Consider the following 24,178-nt stretch of genomic DNA (forward strand, 5'->3'; position numbering starts at 1 on the left):
TTGCCACTACAAACATTAATACTAATACTTCTTGTCAATATTTCTTGTGTATTCACAAATCGTGACTGGCTTTCAGATTTTAAAAGTTTTTCCTCCTTTAATTTTCCAATTATTTCATTTGTGCATTTAAATTGCAGCATCAGAAAACTAGGCACCTTTGAGGAGACCTAATAGAAGTCTTTTAGACCTTTCATCACAAAACGGATTGTGTAAATTAAATGCTGATGGTATATTGACTCTTATTCCAATGACACACATAAGAGGACAAATTTAAATTACAAAAGGATGGTTGCAGGATAGATGGGTGAAAATTTGCTATTTTCATATATCTGTCCTACCATAATCTTGCCAGTTTTGGTATTATAGAAAACAGAGTACAGTTCTTTTGTCTTTTTTGTGCTAACAATTGAACATTATGCTCTTTTCAAAAACTTATAATCCTGTGGTTTACAGTTTTCTTTGTGGTCTTCATCTCTGATGGCAGTTTCTTATTTCTCATAACAGTGCCTCCCAGGTGCATAGTTTATGAAGGTTCTCCTGCTGGTTGAATACTTGTGTCAAATTGATCAATGAATAAATGAAATCTATAACTTTCAATATTGTGAAGTAGTTTTTGAAGATGAAACAGTCACCCTTTAGGGAAAAGTCAAGTAGTCTTATAAAGCTGCCAATATTAGGTTTTTCGATATATGCCACAAACATAACATGAGCTTATAACTTATTTCTAAATCAGCTAAAATAAATACGCAAAAGCCCACTTTGTTGGCTTTTAGGGGCTATAACATTTGAATGTAGTGTTTCGTGGAACTTTTCATTCAGATAACCAAAAACGTTTTTTACTTTAGATCCCTTACCTTGAATTCCTTTTTTTTTTTTTTTTAATTTGTTGGTGGGCAGAGATCATCCAAAATATCTGCACAAATCTCTTCCTGATAATTGCATTCCGAAAAAGTAAATTCTCTCTCTCTGTTCTTCAGGCTGGTATTCCTTTTTATTAATTTTTTTTCATTGTCTCGTATTAAGAAAAAAACAGTATGCCTTTAGTTAATTCAAATCCTGAATCAATAAGTTCTTACAATTTCTCAGTTTCCTAATTAGAAAGACCCTCAAGAGATATTTACACCATGTCTAAATACTTCACTTCTAACAGATTACTCATGTAATCTAAATACTATAATTTAAAACTTTTAACAGATTATAAAATACTCCCTGACTTCTAAAATTAAGAAAAACAACTGCCATCTGCTAACAGTTGAATATAAATATGTACAAATTTTCAGATTGTTTATATGAAGTATAATTCGATGGCAATACAGTAATCATTCTAGCACACAGTAGGAAAACAGGTTTCATAATTGGTAACACTGGTGGGCATAGCTAACATGCTATTGAGCAGGAAGCAGAATTTTGTAATATTGCATTGGCCGCAACATCGAACTGTAGCTTATTTTTCAATAAGGACTGTTCAGTAAAGAGTGATCATAATTTTTCATGAACAGCTGTACTGCTTGCTTACTAGTTGTGCTGCAGAATTTAAGGCCAAACTGAGCTGCATCACATGGCAACTGCACAGTTGACTCAGTTGTGCATTGTGCGCCCTTGGTGGTCAGTAAAGTTTATGCCTGTTCAGTTTCACCTACATAACAATGGACGTAACATGCAATTAACAGTATGCTGCTCTCAAATTTTGTTTCTATCTTAAGAAAACATCAGCTGAAATGATGTTTTATGAAATGCTTAAAGAAGCTTATAGTGAATCTACACTTCCATGTAGAACAGGTTGTTTACAATGTTTAAAGGTGGACTTCAATCACAAATATCGGTGGTCCTGGAGCTCCAACCACTGCTGTCACCACAGAAACCATATCCACTGCTTCTATAATTGTGGAAGAAGATTGTCATATCACAGTAAGGCAACTGGCAAAGATATTGAGAATATCAGTAGGGAGCAGACACGGTATTCTCCATGACCATTTGCATATGACGTGTATGTGCATGCTGGGTTCCAAGACTACTCACACCTGAGCAACAGCAAGTTCACATGGAGGTTTGTCAGGAGATGCAATGGGTGGTTACAGAAGGTAGTGAGGTTCTTCATTAGGTGATAACAGGAGATGAGACATGGCTTCATTATTTCCACCCAGAGAGCAACTAAGCTCTGTTTGGAAGTCTACATCATTGCCAACACCGAATTTTTTGTTAGAGACATCTCAAAAATCTACCTTAACTTGCCTTTGTGACTTGATTGCAGACTAGTTTATATAACTGTAGGCGTCTGTATCACCTGATAATATATATATTTATCCCATGTATTTTTCTTTGTCACAAGTCTCATCAGTTCATATGACATCCAAATATTTATGTCTTGAACAGCACAGATCTTAGTTGGTATAAAAAGCCTAGGAGCTTCTATAATTACTTCCATGAATGCTTCCCACATAGAATTTCCTATTAGTAACATCACAGGTTAGTCCCATTGCATAGAATTCAAAACTGTCTTAGACCACTGTAGTTGCATGTTGGTTTATGAAAGCAAATGTCCTTCCAGTTGCCCTAGAAAGTAGTTAGATCTTTAAGTAAATCCTATATCAATACACTGTAATCATTACCAGCAAGATCCATCCTTTTATATGTACCTTAATGCATGAAGAGTTGCTGCTGATAATTAAGACATGAGTTTTGTTTATTCTTGTTGCTTTCTAATATGCTGGTTTAGAAAACAATCATCCAGTAAATCCACAAAAGAAGTCTTGCTATTGTGTGAACTAGTCCACAAGTTCCATTCAATATCTGGAAATTTAAAATCCTCCCTCTCCATTATGAGACATTCTGATATGCTGGCTCACTTTAATTGTCTCTATAGGTCTTTAATTGTCTCTGAAGGATATTATACTCATTAAATTCATTATTAACATCATCCTATAACACACTGCTACTCTGAGTTTTGTTTTCCTAGTGCTTATTTCACACCAAACTGACTCAGCCTTGCACTTTCCACTCAATTTGATTGGTTATACTTCCTTAGACTTTGTGTGCTTCTTATCTAAGAGCATAATTCCTTCACCCAAGTCATGGAACAGCTCCATTGGAGCTGAAATCCAAACGGTCCCTCCTGTTAACAACCACAGACTACACTGAGAAAAATTCTACCCCACAAGCCTTGTACATTCTTTCCAGAGCTGAATAGATTGATAAAGCTGTTCTTGTCATTCCACTGTTGGCATTTGTGGCAAGCAGACTTGCCTAGTAGAACTCTTCATAGTGACATTAAAGAAGCATAGCTAAGAGGTGATTAAAGCAGGATTAGTGAAGCAGGGCAGGATTTCAAAGGTTTTTTAGTATATTGTAAAGTTTATTTTAATAAGTTTTTTCCACCATAATAGTTTGATTTATTTTTTTATGTTATAAATTATAATTTTTTGAAAGTTTGTTTTATTAATAATTAGTAAATATTTGGTTATTACAAGATCCGCCTTGAACCAAATAATGGTTATTACAAGATCCGCCTTGAACACTTTGTCAGAGGATACCATGACTCATATGGAAATAGCCAAAGGCAATTTCCAGGTGAATCATGATTTTATCCTTTGCAGAACCTGTGGCACGTATTCCAAGATCGACCTAGTGGATAATCCTAGCTCACTTCGAGATCCCTTTCTTTGTTACCGTTGTAAGGAGCACCGATCTTAAGTTACAATTTGGTGCATTGCTAGAGCAATTTGAGACACTGAAAAAATGGGTGCGTGCCCTCCAGAATAATATAACTGGGAGCTCGTCAGGGACTCAAGACTAGCAACCTACTAAGTGATGCACTCCCGATTCAGGCCCCAGAACAGAATAACCAAGTGCAAACTACTCTGGTTCAAAAGGACTTAAATCTATTAGGAGACTCCATTGTTAGGGAAACAGGAAATATTTTTTGTATTAAGGATAGGTGGACTAGAACCAGGGTATGTCTGCTGGGAGCAACTAGTAATAATGTCACCAACAGACTGTCAGTTTTTAAGAGGGGGGGGGGGGGAGAGAATATTATTCATGTGGGGACTAATGACATTAAGCATACACGATCTGACGATTTGTTAGACAAATATAGGCCCATGCTGAAGAAATGTCGCAAGTTAAGTCACATTGTCTATGTGTCTGCAATTCTGCCCAGGCACGATAGGAAGGATTATATGGATTAACTCAACACTTGAAGGACTCTGCAAGGCTTTTGGGGAGAAATTTCTATCAGCTTGGCCCGCACTTGTAGGTAGAAGGAATCTGTTTTGTAGAGACGGGATACATTTAAACAAAGGTGGTGCAAACATTTTTGCCAGTATTATTGAGAATACCTTAAAGGTTCAGGGAAACTGCTAGTTTGGGGGGGACAAGGGTAATATAGATATGCGTTTATCTGATAGTATTGGTCAAATTAACTCTTGCACATACCTCAAGAGTATTTGTTTGTTACCACAACAGAACATAGTAGCAAGATGTTCTGAGGGCAAAAGCATTTCAAATGAGCGGGTAGCAAATGCCAGGGAAGCAAGCTTAAATAACTTTAAGGGGTGTGTCAGTTAACTATACAAGAACACTAAGTCTTAATTGTTTATACAGTGATTTTAGAAGTATCGTCAATAAAATGAGTGAATTCGAACTGCTGGTTAGGACGAGTAACGCTGACATAATAGGGCTGACAGAAACGTGGTGCCACCTGGAGATAAGGGATGATGAGTTTCAGTACGGTATGTATAATGTATTTAGGAAGGACAGGGGAATATAGAAGGGGCAGTGGGGTCATGCTTCTTATCAAAAGTAGCCTGAGTGCAACGAAAGCTTTCCCATATTCAGACATTTCACATGCTAATATGGAATCTGTATGGTGCGAAATAGTTGGAAGCAAAGGAATAATGAGAGCAGGAGAAATCTACAGGCCAGGTGATTATGAAGATTATGACAGGAGCCTCTACAAGCCACACGTTTATTTACGAAAAACCTTTTGAGCCTACAGGCCAGTAAGGCCCTTAAGGGAGGCAGCAAGTGAGTGCATTGAACCATTGAGGTTAATTATGAGAGCATCACTGGACTCGGGAGTGATTCCACTGGATTGGAAAAGTGCCAATGTATCTCCAATACATAAGGGCGATTCTAAGAATGAAGTGGGAAATTACCGGCTGGTTAGTCTAACTTCAATATTAGGGGAAATCATGCAGTCTATGATCAAGGGTGGAATTCAGGATCAGGATAGAAATGGAATTCTGAAGGATACTCAGTCTGGTTTTGTAAAAGGAAAATCATGTTTAACTAATCTGGTTAGCTATTTTGACAGTCACTTAAGAGCTGGCCTTAGAGAATAATTTTGACATTATTTATTTTGATTCAGAAAAGCATTTGACTCAGTCCCACATGAGTGGTTACTTTATAAGCTGAAATAGGTTGGAATCACAGGAAAAATCTTAGATGGATAGCAAGGTGGCTTCAGGGCAGGAGGCAGAGGGTTGTGATAAATGGTTATTCCTCAGAATGGGTTGATGTAAGAAGTGGAGTTCCCCAAGGATCAGTATTAGGACCACTGTTGTTTTTAATTTTCATAAATGACATTGATGAATGGCTTGATGTCTAAATTTGCAGATGATGTAAAGATTGGTAGAGTAGTTAATGATTGCTGCCAAGCATCAAAAAAGCAAATATCTTCAGAATGTCCTAGGTAGACTTCAGGGATGGTCAGAAAATGGCAGCTATGCTTTAATCCAGCAAAGTGTAAGGTATTGCACCTGGAGAACAGTAACCCCAACTAACATATACACTTGGCGGAGATGAACTAAAGCCATTATCGGAGGAGAGGGACTTCAGTATTACAATACGGTCAGATATAAAGTTCTCCGAGCATTGTAGACTGGTTTCAAGGAGAGCCCATGGTGTCCTATCAATGATTTGTCGAACAATTGAGAGTAGAGATAAGGACGCCATAATTCCATTATATTAAGCTATTGTTAAACCACACAGAATACTGTGTTCAAGTATGGAAACTGCACCTGAACAAAGCCATTGTTCTTCTTGAAAGGGTCCAAAGATGGGTAACTCGCCTGATGAGATGAGCAAAAGGGCGTCCATATGAGAAAAGCTTTTGAATATGTGGGTTGCAGAGCTTGGAAACTAGGCACCTTAGAGGAGACTTGATTGAGGTGTTTAAGGCTCTGAGAGGCATAAGCAAAATAAATAAGGATGAAATTTTTACGATTATAAATGATTTTAGAACTAGGGGCCATAATTTCAAGTTACGAGGGGGGGGTAGAGTTGTTTAGATCGGATTGCAGGAAGTTTTATTTTAGCCAGTGAGTTATAAATTACTGGAATAAGTTACGTACATGGTGGTAGAAGCTGACAGTCTGGGGAAATTCAAAGGTCAGCTATGGCAGGAAGGAAATGCATAGGTTGTCCATTTCCTTTTCTCTTATTAATTTTTATTATTATTATTATTTTTTAAAATTTTCTTCATACTATTATTAATTTTTTTATTCTTATTATTTTATTTTATGTATTTTTTGTTATTTTATTTTATTATTATTATTATTGTTATTTATTATTATTATTAGCTTTAGAATTAGCTAAAGGCATACGATGCAAGAAATTTATTTTATTATTATTATTGTTATTTTTATTTATTAATTTATTAATATTATTTTTTTTTGGATGATGCTGCTTATGCAGCATCAGCCAAAAAAAAAATAAATAAAAAAATAAAAAAAATAAAAAAAAAATAAAATACCCTCCCATTTCATCCCTCCATTTGTTCCAAATGCCTGTAGAAGCTAATAGCCTAAAATTTATTTAGACTATAACCTTCCACAACAAAAGATGGAAACCTGTTCCACCAATCAACTACCTGCTGGCTAAAGGCAAATTTCAGCACATCTATTCTACAACTATCTTTCCTCAATTTGAAACTGTGCCCCCTCAGGTTCTTAGTCTGAGTAAGACGAAGAATCCCATCAGCATTCAGCTTGCTCAATGCATTCAAGGCTTTTATACACCTCAATCAGATCACCTCACAGGTGCATACTATCCAGGCACTGCAATTTGCAAAACTTAATCCTTTCTTGGTAAGATCACGCCTTTGTTCCCGTCACCAATCTTGTTGCCCTTCTTTGTACTCATTCTAGCAACTCTATATCCTTCTTAAAAGAGGCCTCCAGACCTGTATCCACACATGATTACTCTAGGTGTGGTGACCATTGTCTTGTATAACGGAATTATTACCTCCCTGGCCCTGCTAGCAAAATTCCTATATATCATTGACAAGACTCCATGACCTGCCCTAGCAGCCCGTCTGCACTGTTCAGCGAACTTCATATTTGGCTGCACAATTACCCCCAGGTCTTCTTCACTTTCCACTTTGCTGAGTGTAGTACAACCCAGTTGGTACGTTTCTCTTCGGTTATTGCTACCCATATGCACTACTTTGCATTAGTTAATGTTAAACTCCAGCTGCCACTTCTCAGCCCATTTTCCCAACTTACCTAGATCCAGTTGGAGTAGCATACTGTCATTTCTGATGTTAACAGCCCTGCCAACCTTTGTATCATCTGCAAACTTGGACATTAACCCTGACATACATACATTCATCAATATCATTGATAAATATACAAAACAACAATGGGCCCAACACCGAACCCTGGGGAACTCCACTAATAACATTTGTCCATAAAGAGCAGTGTCCACTGATTACCACTCTCTGTTGTCTCTCACTCAACCTTCCCTTTATTCATTGTAGCAGCTTACCCTTGATGCCATACCTCTCCAATTTGTACAGCAGTCTTCCATCTTTTGATACAACAGTATCAAAAGCTTTCCTGAAATCCAAGTATATGATAGCAAAATTATTTTTGGCACTCAGTTCCTTTATGACCACATTATAGTAAGCAATCAGATTGGTCAGACAAGACCTCCCTTTGACAAACCTATGCTGTGTCTTACCTATTACTGCAGTCTTGTCTAGATGATTCTGCAATGCCACTTTAACCAGTGATTCCATTATTTTCACCCGGAACACAAGTTAAGCTAACAGGTCTGTAGTTACTTGTGTCACCTTTTGAACCTCCTTTGTGAATTGGTGATACATTTCCACACCTTCAGTCCATAGGGACCTCCCATGAGTTCAAGGAAGCTCTCATAATTATGGCTAAGAGTTTGCTGCCTCCTTTAATATAACTGGATAGAACCCGTCCACCCCATGTGCCTTCCTTTGTTGTAAATTACAGCAGCTTCTCTCGGTTCCTCTTATTTTAGTAATTTTTTTTTAGCCATTCCATTTTAGATTTTTTTTTTTACAACACACTTTTACAAACTTGTGGAGAAACGCAACACAATATGATGGATAATACAGTGCGCTAACAAACTTGTTTTCACAAACAACACCAACAAACTTATTGCGAAGTTTGAGAGTTTATTTTATCACAATTAGTTTTATTACTGCGCTCTTCTTGCGTGCAATAAACAAATCACAAACAACCTTCATATGTATGCCATAATAGCGTCACCCGCATGTGGCTGACACAGCTTCTCAAGAAATAAAGTAACCACTGGGCCACATCGGCAACATATATACGATACAAAAAAAAAAGAAAGACTTTTTTCGAAATTTTAAATGAAAAAATGACAACACTGACATTACAATATTTATTTTAGAATTATTAATCAAATTATTTGCTAAATATTTTTTGGCTCCTAGGAAATTTTTTTCTTAAACTAGCTTGGCAGTCAACGTGTTAAAGGTAGAATGAGGTGGTTAGCTGTTGGGTAAATTGCATGTGCTAATATAACCACAGGTGTTCCGGCGAACTCACTAATCCGGCACCCCCGCAGGTCCCAGCGTTGCCGGATTAGTGAGGATCGACCTGTACTAAAAAGGCTTGCATTAGCAAAGGTGCATGATGCAAGAAAGCAAGCTCATATTGCATCAACCAAAAAAAAAAAAAAAAAATCCCCTATTTTACCCATCTACTCACTCCAAACGTTTGTCAAGTCCTGCCCTGAATCTATGTTAACAGGAGAGACTGCTTCAGGTTTGGGATACACTTAAATAGAAAGGGTGCAAGAATGTTTTCTGATGCTATCGAGGCAGTGTTAGGTGGGTCGGAAAACTGCTAGATTGGGTGGGTACAAGGACTAATAGATTAACAATAGCCACTGGCAGAGGTGAAAGTGATTCTTGAACTGCTTCTATTGGAATGAGCCACAGCCTGGAAAATAAGATGCAGGATATTTCAGAGACTGCTGGGAATCATTGGGGTACAAATAAACACATGGGTTGTGTTAGGGTAGCTAAGAAAAAGAACAGGTGCATGTATACTTGCGTGTACACCAATGCTAGGAGTTTAGTAAATAAATTTGATGAATTTGAGGTATTGCTCAAAACATCAAAGGCAGATATTGTGGGGATTTCAGAGACGTGCAACACAGATATAAGGAATGCAGAACTAGAATTTGGGGAGTACAATGTCTACAGAAAGGATAGGAAGGGAGGAGGGGTTATGCTATTAGTTAACAAATACATAAAATCCAAGGAAGTGAAGCCAGTCGATATTGCTAGACAGTGCAGTGTCGAGTCAGTTTGGTGTGACATAAGCATTGGGAGATCAAAATTGAGAGTAGGAGTGTGCTATAGGCCTAATGACTCTGATGAGTATAATAAGAAACGGTACAGGGAAATAGAGTGGGCCAGTAAATCAGAGAGTCTTATAATGAGGGATTTTAATTTCCCAGATATTGACTGGAATTTGGGGGCTGGTCACTCACACACTAGCAAGGCTTTTGTGGATTTATTGGATGATTGTTTGCTACAGCAGCATGTTCGGGAGGCAACTAGAGGGAGTAATACTCTTGATTTGATTATCGGTAGTGATTCTTCATGCATTAAGAATCTGCAGGTAAATGAACCACGGTGGCAGTGATCTCAGTGTGCTGAATTGCGATTTACTCAAAGAGGTAACTACCATTAGGGGAAAAGGGAAGGGTTATTGCTTTTGTAAAGGCGACTACGATGGATTGAGACAGTATTTAAATTCTATACAGTGGGACCAACTGATGATGTTACCAACAGCAAATTCAAAATGGGAAGCATTCAAAGAACTTATCTTGGAAGCTACTAGGCTTTACATACCAACTAAGAAATATTGTTCAAGGTTTAGGCCTAAGTGGATGTCAGATGAACTAATGAGACATATGGCAGAAAAGAAAATGCATGGGATACATACAAATTAACACGTGACACAGAAGCCTATGATAGATACAAGTTGATCTGTAACCAAGTTACAAAGGAGGTTAGGCAGGCGAAGGCGGATTACGAGAAATCTTTGGCAAGGGATGCAAAGAAAAACAGCAAAGAGTTCTTTACTTATGTAAAGTCTAGAAGGATGGGGATGAATCAGATTGGTCCACTTGATATTGATGGGTCAACTGTTGATGATCCTGCTCGGGTAGCTAACAAACTAAATGAATATTTTGCATCGACATTCACACATGAGGAGTTATTCAGTGAGGGGAATTCCAGAGGTATACTCAACTCTGGCAGTAAGCTAGAGAATCTTGTAATAACTGAGATTAAAGTGGAGGAGAAATTGTTGAAGATAAATACAAGAAAGGCACCTGGGGTGGATGCGATCTATCCAGTTATATTAAAGGAGGCAGCAAAGGAAGTAAGCAAACCCTTAGCCATAGCCATAATTATGAGAGCTTCCTTCGACTCATGGGAAGTACCCATGGACTGGAGAAGTGCAAATGTGACCCCAATTCACAAAGGAGGATCTTTATAGAGCTTCTGTTCCCGTAAAATTAATGGAGGCACTGGTTAAAGAAGCACTGCAGGATCATTTAGACAAGACTTCAGTTATAGCTCAGACACAGCATGGTTTTGTTAAGGGGAAGTCTTGCCTGACCAATTTGATTGGATACTATGATGCAGTCACAAAAGAACTGGATGCAGGGAATAACTTTGATATTATATACTTGGATCTTAGAAAGGCTTTTGATACTGTTGCACATGGAAGACTGCTGCACAAATTGGAGCAGTGTGGCATTGGAGGCAAATTGCTGCTATGGATAAAGGGGTGGTTGAGGGGCAGAAGACAGAGAGTGGTAATCAATGGACACTGCTCATCATGGACTAATGTTATTAGTGGAGCCCCTCAGGGTTCAGTATTGGGTCCATTATTGTTTTCTGTATTTATAAATGATATTGATGATGGTATATCAAGCTTAATGTCCAAGTTTGCAGACGATACGAAGGTTGGCAGGGTTGTCAAGGATACTATTGACACTATGCTGCTGCAACAGGATCTGGAAAGGTTGAGCAGATGGTCTGAGAGGTGGCAAATGAAGTTTAACATTGACAAATGTAAAGTACTACATATGGAAAACAGCAACCCCAGAGCAACGTATAAACTCTGTGGTACTACACTGACAGTGGTAGAGAATGAAAGGGACCTGGGAGTGGTTGTGCAGGCAGATATGAAGTTTTCTGAGCAGTGCAGACGGGCTGCAAGAGTAGCTCATGGTGTATTGTCGATGATGTATAGGAATTTTTCTAGCAGGGATAATGAGGTGATTATTCCCTTGTATAAGGCAATGGTCAGGCCACACCTAGAGTACTGTATACAGGTCTGGAGGCCTCATTTCAAGAAGGATGTAGAGCTACTGGAACGAATAGAGAGAAAGGCAACAAGATTAGTGAATGAAACAAAGGTTTGCTCGTACGAAGGAAGGCTTAAGTTTTGCAAATTACAGTGTCTGGAGACTAGGCACCGGCGAGGTGATCTGATAGAGGTGTATAAAGCCGTGAATGGTTTGAGCATACTCAATGCTGATGGGATTCTTTCTCTTGCTCAGAATAATCACCTGAGAGGGCATAAATTCAAATTGAGGAAGGACAGATGTAAGATAGATGTGAGGAAATTTGCCTTTAGCCAGCGGTGGTTGGTTGGTGGAATAGACTTCCATCCCTTGTCATGGAAGTTGATAGCCTAAATAAGTTTAAGACTCAGCTGGACAGGTATTTTGAACGAACAGAGGGGTGAAGTGGAAGTGGTTATTTTTTATTTATTTATTTATTATTTTTTTTTATTTTATTTATTTATTTTTTTTGGTTGATGCTGCATAAGCTTGCTTTCTTGCATCAAATGCTTCTACTAATGCTATTCAAGTTATCAACTTCTACAACAACAGATGAAAGTTTGTTCCAACAATCAACTACCCGCTGACTAAAGGTGGCTGGTGGTTGCCACATCTATCCTACAACCGTCTTTCCTCAGTTTGAATTTATGCCCTCTCAAGCGATTATTCTGAGCATCAGCATTGAGCATGCTCAAACCATTCAGGGCTTTATACACCGCAGGTGCCTGGTGTCCAGATACTGTAATTTGCAAAATTAAGCCTTTCTTCGTAAGAGCAACCCTTTGTTCCATTCACTAATCTTATTGCCCTTCTCTGTACTCGTTCCAACAGCTCTACATCCTTCTTAAAATGAGGCCTCCAGACCCGTATACAGTACTCAAGGTGTGTCCTGACCATTATCTTATACAAGGGGATAATCACGTTTGATTATCCCCTTGTATAAGATACAAGGTTACAAATGTATAAGATTACAAATGTAAAGTACTACATATTCCATATGTAGTACTTTACATTTGTCAATGTTAAATTTCATTTGCCACCTCTCAGCCCATCTGCTCAGTTTTTCTAGATCCTGTTGCAGCAGTGTACTGTCATTAGTGTCATTAACAACCCTGCCAACCTATGTATTGTCTGCAAACTTTGCCTGATATACCATCAGTATCATTTATAAATACAGAAAACAACAATGGCCCCAACACTGAACCCTGAGGGACTCCACTAATGACATTAGTCCACGAAGAGCAGAGTCCATTGATTACCACTCTCTGGCTTTTCCCACTCAACCATCTCTTTATCCAAAGCAACAATTTGGCTCCAATACCACACTGCTCCAATTTGTGCAGCAGTCTTCCGTGTGCAACAGTCTCAAAGGCTTTTCTAAGATCCAGATATATGATATCAAAGTTAATTTTTGCATCCAGTTCGTTTGTGACTACATCATAGTATCCAATCAAATTGGTCAGACAAGGAAAGAAGTCGATTTGCTTGAGCGTGTACAGAGAAGGGCAACAAGATTGGTGAGGGGAATGAAGGGATCCTCTTACCAAGAGAGGCTTAAGTTCTGCAAATTGCAGTGGCTGGAGACTAGGCACCTGCACGGTGATCTGATTGAGGTGTATAAGATTACGAATCTAAGGGGGCGTAAATTCAAATTAAGAAAAGACAATGTAGAATAGATGTGCGGAAATTTGCCTTTAGCGAGCAGATGGTGCATTTCTGGAATAAACTTCCATCTGCCGTGGAAGTTGATAGGTTGAATAAATTTAAGGAGGAACTGGACAGGCATTTGGAGGGAATGGTGTGTTTTTTTTTTTTTTTTTTCTCTTTTGGCTGATGCTGCATAAGCTCATACACTTGCTCTCTTGCATCACATGCCACTACTACTACACATACTCTACATATATGCTGCATTTTCATAGCCTATAGGTTGGCACCACAACATACCTATTTCATAGGTATGCTGCGGTGCCAACTCCATTGTCTCACATGCACGTGCCAATATCTCCCTTCAGGCAGTCGGTGGCAACATGCAACACTGTTCAGTATTCTTAATTCCATCCTGATGATGCGATGTGATAGCTTTTGAAACTTTTCATTTCGCAATTTATTTTTTATTCCTTTAAATACGAAACCATGAGTCAAAAAGGAAAAGTTATGAAAGCAGTGGAGCTACTAAATGTAAATGGCTTATATTAGAATAATCAGAACAATCAGAGTGAATGGATGGGTTAAATGGGAGGGGCGTTTTTTTTTTTTTCTGCTGATGATGCTATATAAGCTTGCTTCCTTGCTTCATATGCCTCTACTAATGCTAATAATTAAACCTCAATTAGCATGGTTTCACATAACATGGAACAGTTTCGGTACCAATTATCAGTGCTATATGGGTGTTTCTATAGTCACTTACTTTACAGCAGTATATCTCTTGTGCTAAAGTTGCTGTTTAACTACAGGATAGTTAAATAGCAACTTTAGTATATGCTGGTAACTACAGTTTAGCACTGATGTACTTTTATTATTGTTGGCGCTGATTAAATGGTGTGCTTTTAAAACTATAATGGTTTTTTATGATAATAGTAAAACAGAATGATGAAAGGAAGCACACATTTTCTGCATCAGCTAAAATAAAAGAAATGAATAGTAATAATAATAAAAATACCTCGCCAAGATGACATATGTCAATGATGCCACCTGGCCTCAAAAACAGTCCCACATATCATCTCGGGATTCAATGTGATCACCCAGACTGAGTACGCCCGTAAACATGACCAGGTAGCTAGGATAATACATCAGAAGCTAGTGAGGAAATTCTGGTTGATCAAAGAAAGTGTACCGTATTACAAGTACAAACTCCAGGCAGTACTAGAAACTTGAATCCACAAGCTGTACTGGGAATGCACCATAATAACGGACAAGGCAATCCCACACAATAGACCAGACATAACCCTTCTCGACAAGAAGGAAAAGGCTACCTGTCTGATTGACATAGTGATGCCCAACACTGGCAACCTCCAGAAAACCCATAAGAATAAAATCAAGAAATACATGAACCTAAGACTGGAGATCAAAGAGATGTAGTATGTCTCTATATCTATGCAACAAGTAAGGACCATCCCAATCATCTTGTCAACCACCGTTACGATGTCAAAGACTGTACATAGCAGCATTAAGTCTCCCAGTGAACCTCTACAAGGAGTCCAGGAAGTTGTAATCCTGAACACTTGTAGGATAGTCAGAGTTCCTCAACCAACCGTAATACCAGACATAACAACCACCCTGTGAACTTGTTTGCAATACCCATCATGGGGTGGAATCCCCCAATTGGAGAAATAATATGAGCAATAATAATAATAGTGATCACCCAGAATGGAAGAAAATGGCAACACATGAGGTGGAGCATTGAAATGAATATATCCATCATATGTGCATACTAGGAAATAACCAAGCTATAGATAGATATGACCATGTACAGGCCGAGACTCGTTACCAAGTGGTTGGAATGTTCTCTGTTCAGTGACCTGGATATTCAGATCGCTGGACAGAGAAGGACCATTGTCACCTGATAGATCCTGCAATCTTGGAAAAAGTCAACAAAAAAGAACAAGAATATGGACAACATGGAACCAGAGGAGGAAGAGCAAGAAGAAATACAACCCAGAGCAGCTGAAGCGGAAAGAGACCCCATTCTAGTACACATGCTGTACTAGAGACCCCCAAGATCATGATATCCAGAATAGAAGATGAGTCAGTGAAGGTCATAACAGAATCCTGAGGAAACCCCACAAAGACCTACGTAATACCGAAACAAATACCCAATAGTATTTGGGTATTTGTTTGAGGTTGCCAAATGAGGTGGTCTGTGGAGAGTCACAGACCACCTCATTTGGCAAATAATATCACATTACCTCGACAACAACGGTGCAACACTGGAGGTCATCCACACAGCCATATACTGTGCTGCCATAGCAGCCACTAGGATTAATGGAAGAGAAACGAGAGACCAGCAGCAAAAGAAATGAAAAAACAAGGAACTGCCAGCTTGGGAAAGAAGACTTCAGCAATAGAAGAATTAAGAGTCAAGATAGGCCAATTGACCCAGTAGCAGTGAGGAAAAGGAGTAAGAAATTGACTGGAAAAGTGAAGATCAAGAGAGACCATATCCATGGCAAACGCGAGACCAAAAATCAGAAAGTAGGAGAAAACCTAGACACTGGAGCAGAACCTCCTTGCTCAGCAAGAGGTTACGCTAATACAAAGAGATCATGAGACCTCCCAGAGGAAAATAAGCAACCAAATCTTTGAAAACCAAAGAGCTTTCTACAGGAGTATCAGACAAGATGGGAAAGGTGAAAATGGACCACCTAAGCAGAAGACTATCGAGGAGTTCTGGGCCACTGTATGGAGCAGTGAAATCAGCCGAACCCCTTGGATAGAACTAGAACAGAAGAAAACCAAGGATGTACAAGAGATGAGAGAGAAATAAGTACAACAGTCGATCAGGAATCCCCACAACTGGCAGACCCCAGGAATAGACAATGTCCACAACTACTGGCACAAGAAGCTCACTTGCACACACAAGCACCTAGCAAAACAGTTCACCCAAATGATGTCACCCAGAGACAATCTTAGAGTTTCTCTGGGATTGCCTCTGGTATCATTCGGGTGAACTGCTCTGCTTGTTCACCTTCTCCCACCTGATGCACATGGATGACACAAAGCTCTATGCAGCAACTCTAGCAACTACTCCAGATCACTGAACAGTTCAACAGTGATATCAGGATGGAATTTTGTCTAGGCAAATGCAAGACCCACGGATTGAATCAGGGAAAATTAGTCAGCCGAAACTGCCAGCTGCAGACTCGTAAAGAGATCGAAGCCATGACAGGAGAGACTTATTTTATAGGTCTCTCCTGTCATGGCTTCGATTCCCTGAGAATGATGCAGGCTCAGCAGTTACAGCACAAGGAAATCAAGGCCTTCCTTATTGAAAAAATTTCATCAGAGACTCAGAAGCCTGCTCAAAGCAAAGCCAAATTGAGGGAACACAGTTAAAGCCCTAAACACCTATGCAGTTCCAGTTCTAACATACTCCTTTGGGATCATAGATTGGTCTACCACTGAGCTGGAAAATATCATGAGAAAGACAAGGACAGTGATGACCAAGAGCTGCCAATACCATCCAAAATCAGCTGTGAAGTGACTAACCTTGGAAAGAAGAAGGAAGGGACCTGATAGACATCATGGAGCAACAGAAGATAGTATTAGCTAACCTGAAAGATTACTTCCAGAAATACAAAGCAGCACTCTATCAGGCCATAAGGAAGCTAGATATGTGCCATACTCCTCTCAACCTAACCAAGAGTCCCCTTCTGCTCAGACAGAAAAAATGAAGCTAGAAAGATGGGCAAAGACATTCCATGGTAGACACTACAACGACTTCCTTCAAGATAACATATATGAAATGGCTTCCAAAGCATAGCTCATGACCCAAGACTGGATTCATGCTTGCCATCCAAGACCATGTAATCAACACCATTAATTATAGAAAATACATCGCAAAGGAGCCCAGGTGCCAGATGATACCAGCTGGCCTCAGAAATAATCCAACACATTAGTAGGATGCAAGATGATCATCCAGATGGTGTACACTCGTAAACACAAGTGGGCAGCCAGAATAATACTTCAGGAGCTGATGAGGAAGTACTTTCTTTGATCAACGTCTTTCCTCACTACATAACCACAGGTTGTACTAGTGACCCCAACCCACTAGCTGTACTGGGACCGTGCCATAATAACGGACAATCCCGCAGACTGGACATAACCCTTGTTGACAAGAAGGAAAAGGCTTCCTGGCTGATTGACATAGTGATTCCCAACACTGGTAACCTGTACAAAACACAAGGAAAAGATGAGGAAGTATACAGACCTAAGACAGGAGATCAAAGAGATGTTCCATATGCAACAAGATACGACCATCTAAATCTTAGTGTCAACCACTGGTATGGTACCAAAGACTCTACATAACAGCCTAGCAGCAATAGGTCTCTGAGAGACATACAAGGAACTCCCGAAAGTCACAATCCTGAACACCCTTAGGATAATCAGAGTTCCTCGACCAACAGTAACATCAGACATAACAACTGCACTTAGTACCAGTAACCATCACAGAGTGGAATCACATCAGGGTGAAATAATAATAATGATAATTAAAATAATAAAAATAAAACATAATATTCATAATGTTCTCAACCATCCAGTTCTGCTGTGATTATATCCAGATTTGCTGCCCATAACTGAACTTCCTGAGGTTCAGTTTTCTGTTATTCCCTAAGATGTCATATTTCTGTTGCTGGTATCTTTCTCGCTTACAAGGAGAATAGATCTTTCTTATTCCTTTTTAATCAACCCATGCTACATTTTATACACATCAATCTGATCTCCCCTTAGACGTCTAGTGTCGACTTTTTCGGTCCACACCTTCTAGTCGATATCTAAGCCATTATTTATATGTGCATAGATTTTTACTCATCGCTGATCTGGTCACCCCTCTTTTAGTCCTCCCCCTTTATAATGTGCTGGTCTGCATGCAATTCATAGAGTCATATTACATTGTATATATTGTTATATTGTATTACAGCATATTATATTTTTGATACATGTATAAGGAATTTTGCCAATTTCAAGCAGGGGGGAAAAAGTAACTCCTCTTGTGCATAAAAATAAAAAAATAATATATATATATATATATATATTATTTGTGAGGTTTTTGTATAATTAATTTATATGGAACTACTTGCCTTTCTTGCGACTGACTGCATAGATAGAGCTAGTAAGTATATTTATATTTTTATGTAAGTGTTGTGTATTATCGTTAAGGTAAAGTGCAGCCATTATCAACCCACTGCAGGATGGAAGCCTCCTCAACAATTAATGTTGAGGGAAATGGACCATAATCTGCCACGCTGATCCAGTGCGGGTTGGCAGATCGACCGTATTCAGCAGTCAGGGGCTTGAACCCCGGTCTACTCAAAGAGCATGTGCTATTGCACTCCCGCTCTTTCAGTAGACCGGGGTTCAAGCCCCTGACTGCTGAATACGGCCGATCTGCCAACCCGCACTGGACCAGCGTGGCAGATTATGGTCCATTTCCCTCAACATTAATTGTTGAGGAGGCTTCCATCCTGCAGTGGGTTGATAATGGCTGCACTTTACTTTTTTTTTTTTTTTTTATTATAGTTAAAAGTTATTGTCTGGCTGTTTAGCTTATAGGAGGCAAAATTAGGATAGAACTAGCACTCCTGCAATCGTATTACACTAATAGCTCGGAGTGTAGAAGAATTTTAGTTGCAGGAAAGTAAACAGTATATGGTTGAAGAATATAAAGCTGTTGCTCAGGTTATCCGGGAGCGCAATTGTCCAGGGCCATTACTAACACTGCTGGGAAATTGCACTGTCGGATAACCTGAGCACCAGCTTTATATTCTTCAACCATATACTGTTTACTTTCTTACAACTAAAATTCTTCCATGGCAAGAGTGTCTAGTATAGTAACATTCATATCTTAATTACCTTTCTAATTTTGCTTCCCATTAGCTAAACAGCCCGACTTACGCGAACTCGGAGTTATGCGGTTCTTGATTTTTTCGTTTGGCAGCACTGCCGCCCACTATCTTCAAGGTTGTTTTTCATATGCTATCGATATACGGTGCGACGGCGGAGAGTGAGAGCGAAAGATGAACAAAATTTAACTTTGCTGCTGCATGAGCTGTACACATATACAAGAATTTGCATTCCAACTGTCATATTTATATGTGTGCGTTCGAATTCACACTCAACTTTTGTCGGAAATTACATCGTTTTCACGAATAAAAAATCTTTCCAGGCTTTAAGGTTTCCAAAGACCGATTGACAATGATGGTCAGTGGGAATGCAGCTGGTGACTATAAGTTAAAATCTCTTTTAATTTATCGCTCCGAAAACCCAAGAGTTTTAAAAAATATATCTAAAATTAGCTTACCAGTGATTTGGAAGTCAAATCATAAAGCTTGGGTGACAGCTTCCGTTTTTGAGGACTGGTTTGGTCACCACTTCATACCCGAAGTCGAACGTTATTGCAGGTCTAAACAGATTCCATTTAAATTGATCCTTCTTATTAACAATGCACCCGGTCACCCTCCTGCCACCCTAATTAATTTTGACCGATGTGTGAAAGTTGTGTTTTTGCCTCCAAACACAACCAGCTTGCTTCAACCGATGGACCAGGGAGTCATCAAAACATTCAAGGCCTACTACACGAGGCGTTCGTTTGCACATCTGAATGAAGCTATGAGACAAAATAGTGAGATATCTGTTAAAGACTTTTGGAAACAATTCAATGTTTTAGATGCCGTAAGAATCATTGAAGAATCTTGGGATGAAATTCACAAAAAAACATTGAATGGTGTCTGGAAGAAACTTTGTCTATTTTTTTTCAAAAACGAGACGAAAACAACGCCAGAAACTGATCGTGTCGCTCATATGATAGAAGTTGTTAATCTTGCCAGGCAATTAGATTTGGAAGTCAATAGTCATGATGTCAATGAGCTGTTGGATTCACACAGTGAATCCAACTGCAATTGTATAACCAACTGTATAAATGACTGCAATTTTATTAAATATTTTTCTTTTAAACAATGAATGAGCTCATAGAGATGCGTAAGCAAAACGTCACTGAATTATCCGACACTTCAGACCCAGTTCCACCAGAAAAGTACATGACAATTGCAAGCTTGACAGAAGGTCTCAGCTTAATTGAAAAGGGCTTAAAAATTTTAGAAAACATAGACTCCAACGAAGAACGCGTTATAGCTACAAAGCAAGGAATAAAAAATTATTAGCTTGCTACGAAGAAATTCTGCGTGAAAAAAAGAAGGCGCTGTGTCATCAGACGAATTTGTTAGATTTTATGAAACCATCGACATCGAAATAACTTTTTTACATAACTCATTTATTTTTTTAATACATAATTTGTATTAATATGTATAAATAACTGCAATTTTATTAAATATTTTTCTTTTAAACTAGTGTTTTTGTTAGTCCTCGGTCCCAATTAAACAAAATTTAATGTATTTATATGCGAAGTTGTACCCTGACTTACGCGAATTTGACTTAAGCGATTTTCGTCGGACCCACCTATCGCGTAACTTCGGGGTATTACTGTAATACACAACATTTACATTAAAAAAAAAAAAAATATATATATATATATATATATATATATATATATATATATACAGCAATATCTCACATAGCACTGATAATTGGTACCGAAACTGTTCCGTGTTATGTGAAACTGTGCTGATTGAGGTATAATTATAATGGGTTTTAATTGAATGCATACCAGAAAAACAGTCTATAAACAAATTATAATAAATCTATAAACAATTTGCAGTTCATAGCTAATTAAAAGGATTTGAAATTAAAAATATTGCAAAAATTTTATTAATGAAAGGTAACATCATTAGAGATGAGAAAAAAGCTATATTGTTTATTTAGGTATTTCAATAATAAAGACCGGTGAAGTCTTTTCTTTTTCTTGGCTATACAAGTTTTTGACTGCACCTTAAGGTGCAGTCAAAAACTGATTTGTTATTTTTGGTTTTTAGGAGCATTAGCAACTAAGGCCATATTGCTCCGGGAATATGCGGTGGTCATTCCCTGACCTTTCCGTATCCTCCGTATTTGGTGGGGACAGGCTCGAACCCCGGTCTAATCAAGAAGCGTGTACTACGCACTGCTGCTTCTTCCCACCTGGCTAGAGGTGCCCTCAAAAACCTGTATGCTGAGAAAAAGAAGCATTTTTGTAGCATCAAAACTCATCTTGTAAAATTTGCCGTATCTTGATGCTATGTACAACATTCAGACCTCCATTCATAATCGCCTTGCAGGCCATGTCAACCTCCCTGAAAAACTTTCTCCAATTCTTCTGTTAAATTTTTTTTAGTGTCACTTCAGAATTGTTTTCCTCTTCTTCATGTACAGTTTCCTCGTCAATTTCAAAGAGAGAGTTGCATCATCTAAGTCACTTGCATGTGAGTCAATGCAGTCACGTACATTGGCAGTGTCAAAAAGCTTAAAATGCCAAGTCTTTTTCGATCTTCACAATGCCTTTGGCAATTGTCTGAATTCGTAATTCAAAACCAGTGAAATAATTTGCCAAATGGGACAAAGCATGCTTCCAAACAGAATGCATGTTGTTGGCAGCGATTTCTAGCCAAGATGCAAATATATTTTCGATCGTTTTTAAAGGAGTAAAAAATAAATTGTGAAATGAAAAGCTATCATGTTGTCTTGTCAGAATGGAATTAAGAATACTGAACACTGCTGCACTTTGCCAGTGACTGCCTGAGGGAAGCTATTGGCACATGTGCATGTGAGACACTAGAGTGGGCACTGCAGCATATATGTACGCTTTCCTAGGCTACAACAATGCAGCATATATGTATGCTTTCCTAGGCTACAACAATGCAGCATATATGTACATGTTCCTAAGCTACAACAATGCAGCATATATGTAGAGTACATATCTAGGCTATTGAATGAGTTTTAATATGTATAGTAAATTTTTGACTTAAACTTAATTGAAAACCATGTTATAGTGAAACCCATGCTGTTTGAAGCCATGCTAAGTGAGGTATTGCTGTGTATATATATATATATATATAGTCAGATAAAAAATATTTTTATTCAAATATGAAGAAACATTTTATCAAGCAAAAGAAGAAAATTCATGCCAAAAAATTACATGCATAATTGTTATTTTTTCTTCACTTATAATTTTGAAGTAATGAAAAAATGAATAATTAACTATTTTAGCAATGCTCAAAATATTTCTCCTGTTTTAAAAATTGCTTTATATATATATATATATATATATGCTAATTGTGAATTGTATGTACTTATCATTATTGTTTCTGTGTTTAAGGAAAATTCGAAGGACAATAATCATGGAAAGCAGAAGTATAGACACAGTAAAGGTGTTGGAGCTGTTGAGGTTGGAGAAAATATATTTGCTATGCCAGTAACAATTCAGTTATCACTGGATTCTCAACACAAAGGTAGTTGTGAAATTGTAAATATTCAGGAAAATGAGACAGTTATTAAAAATATGCGTTCAGTAAATAGTCAAGATAGGAGTGCATTAGCAGATTGCCACACAGGTTCAAATCTCATTGTAAACAGCATTCCACTTTCCAGTGAAAAAGAAACAGCTGATCAGTCCACCACAGAATTCAATAAAAACATTCTATCTGAAAGCATAAAAATAAATCATCAGGAACTGATAGCTGCAAATAATAGAGAAATGTCTTGTAAATCTGTGGACTCATTTTTAGTAAAGGAGGGCTTAACAAAAGATTCTGTTATATCTGGCTTGCCTCTCAACACTAAATTTAAAACCTGCAGTTCTGGGAAGGAAATTTCTTCTGCCAAACAGTTTGTCTCTAAATGTGAAAATAAAAATGGATTTATAAACAGTGATATTAATAAAAATGGAAAAAATTCTGATGCAAGTGTTTTGGATATTCTGAAGATGCTTACAGGTGATGCATCTAATTCCAGTAGTTCTGCCACGTTAGAAGCTCCACTGATGGAAATAATTGCTGACAGCCCCTCAACACTTGCTTCTTTGTTGGAAAATGTGAATGGTGAAGTAGTTGTAATAGATGCAAAAGATGTGCTTATTGATGAAAATACTCCAGCATTTCAGCAACCTGAAAGCAAAATTTTCACTGAAATGGATAGTAACATTTCAAAATACACAAATAATTTTGAATCATCAGTAATGGTAAAGTCCTCTGTAAAAGATCCAACTGTTTATAGACAATCAGAACTGTTAGATATTTCTGAAAAAACAGCCTTATCTGTTGTACATATAAATGGTCCAACATCTCATTCAGAAAGTGTAGGATTTTCATTGCCTCTGAAAGAGCTTTCTCTGGATAATTTGAATGAGAATAGCAATTTAATATTAGGCAAGAATTCATCAGTGAATACAGTTTTTACTGGTAAGCATCCTTTATTATATTAATTATAATTTAATATGATATATCTGAATCCGAATATATGATCTATTTATGAGTAAATGTTTCTTCATTATCATTAATTGAGATATAGTAAAGGCACATACTCTAAACCATTGATTTAAAGAGTGAGGGATGCAGATTTTTGATGACTGGATGACTGTGAGATTATATAAATCAGGCTTAGTAGCACTTTAGAGTTGGGGGGGGATGTGCTTTTGAATTCACAGTTCTTGCTTGAGAGAGAGAAAGAAGAAATGATGTGCGGTTCCCCAGTTTCATCTCAGAAATATTGTACTAATATTATACTATTTTTGGAACATTTAATCACCATTTGCATTGCACAACCTTACATCCAGAAGCACATTTTATTTTAGAAATGTAGATTCAGTTGGCTTACATTTAAATAACCCATCTTGGCACTGAAAAGTTGTGAGAGTATCATTACCTCAATGAAAGCCTTAGCC

General features: G+C 38.0%; 1 protein-coding gene across 1 annotated transcript in view; it reads left to right on the forward strand.

Annotated features, from left to right (window-relative positions):
• The window catches only part of LOC150080133 (uncharacterized), a 348,537-nt gene extending 324,818 nt beyond the window's left edge, over positions 1-23,719 (forward strand). Inside the window, exon 18 of the mRNA XM_090380622.1 lies at positions 22,616-23,719. Within this exon, the coding sequence (XP_090236748.1) occupies positions 22,616-23,719 (1,104 nt within the window). The remainder of the gene's footprint in view (positions 1-22,615) is intronic.
• Positions 23,720-24,178: the final 459 nt, after the last annotated feature.

This window comes from Mastigoproctus giganteus, chromosome 9, assembly GCF_048544385.1.
Source record: "Mastigoproctus giganteus isolate SK-2022 chromosome 9, ASM4854438v1, whole genome shotgun sequence".
NCBI classification, from domain to species: domain Eukaryota; kingdom Metazoa; phylum Arthropoda; class Arachnida; order Uropygi; family Thelyphonidae; genus Mastigoproctus; species Mastigoproctus giganteus.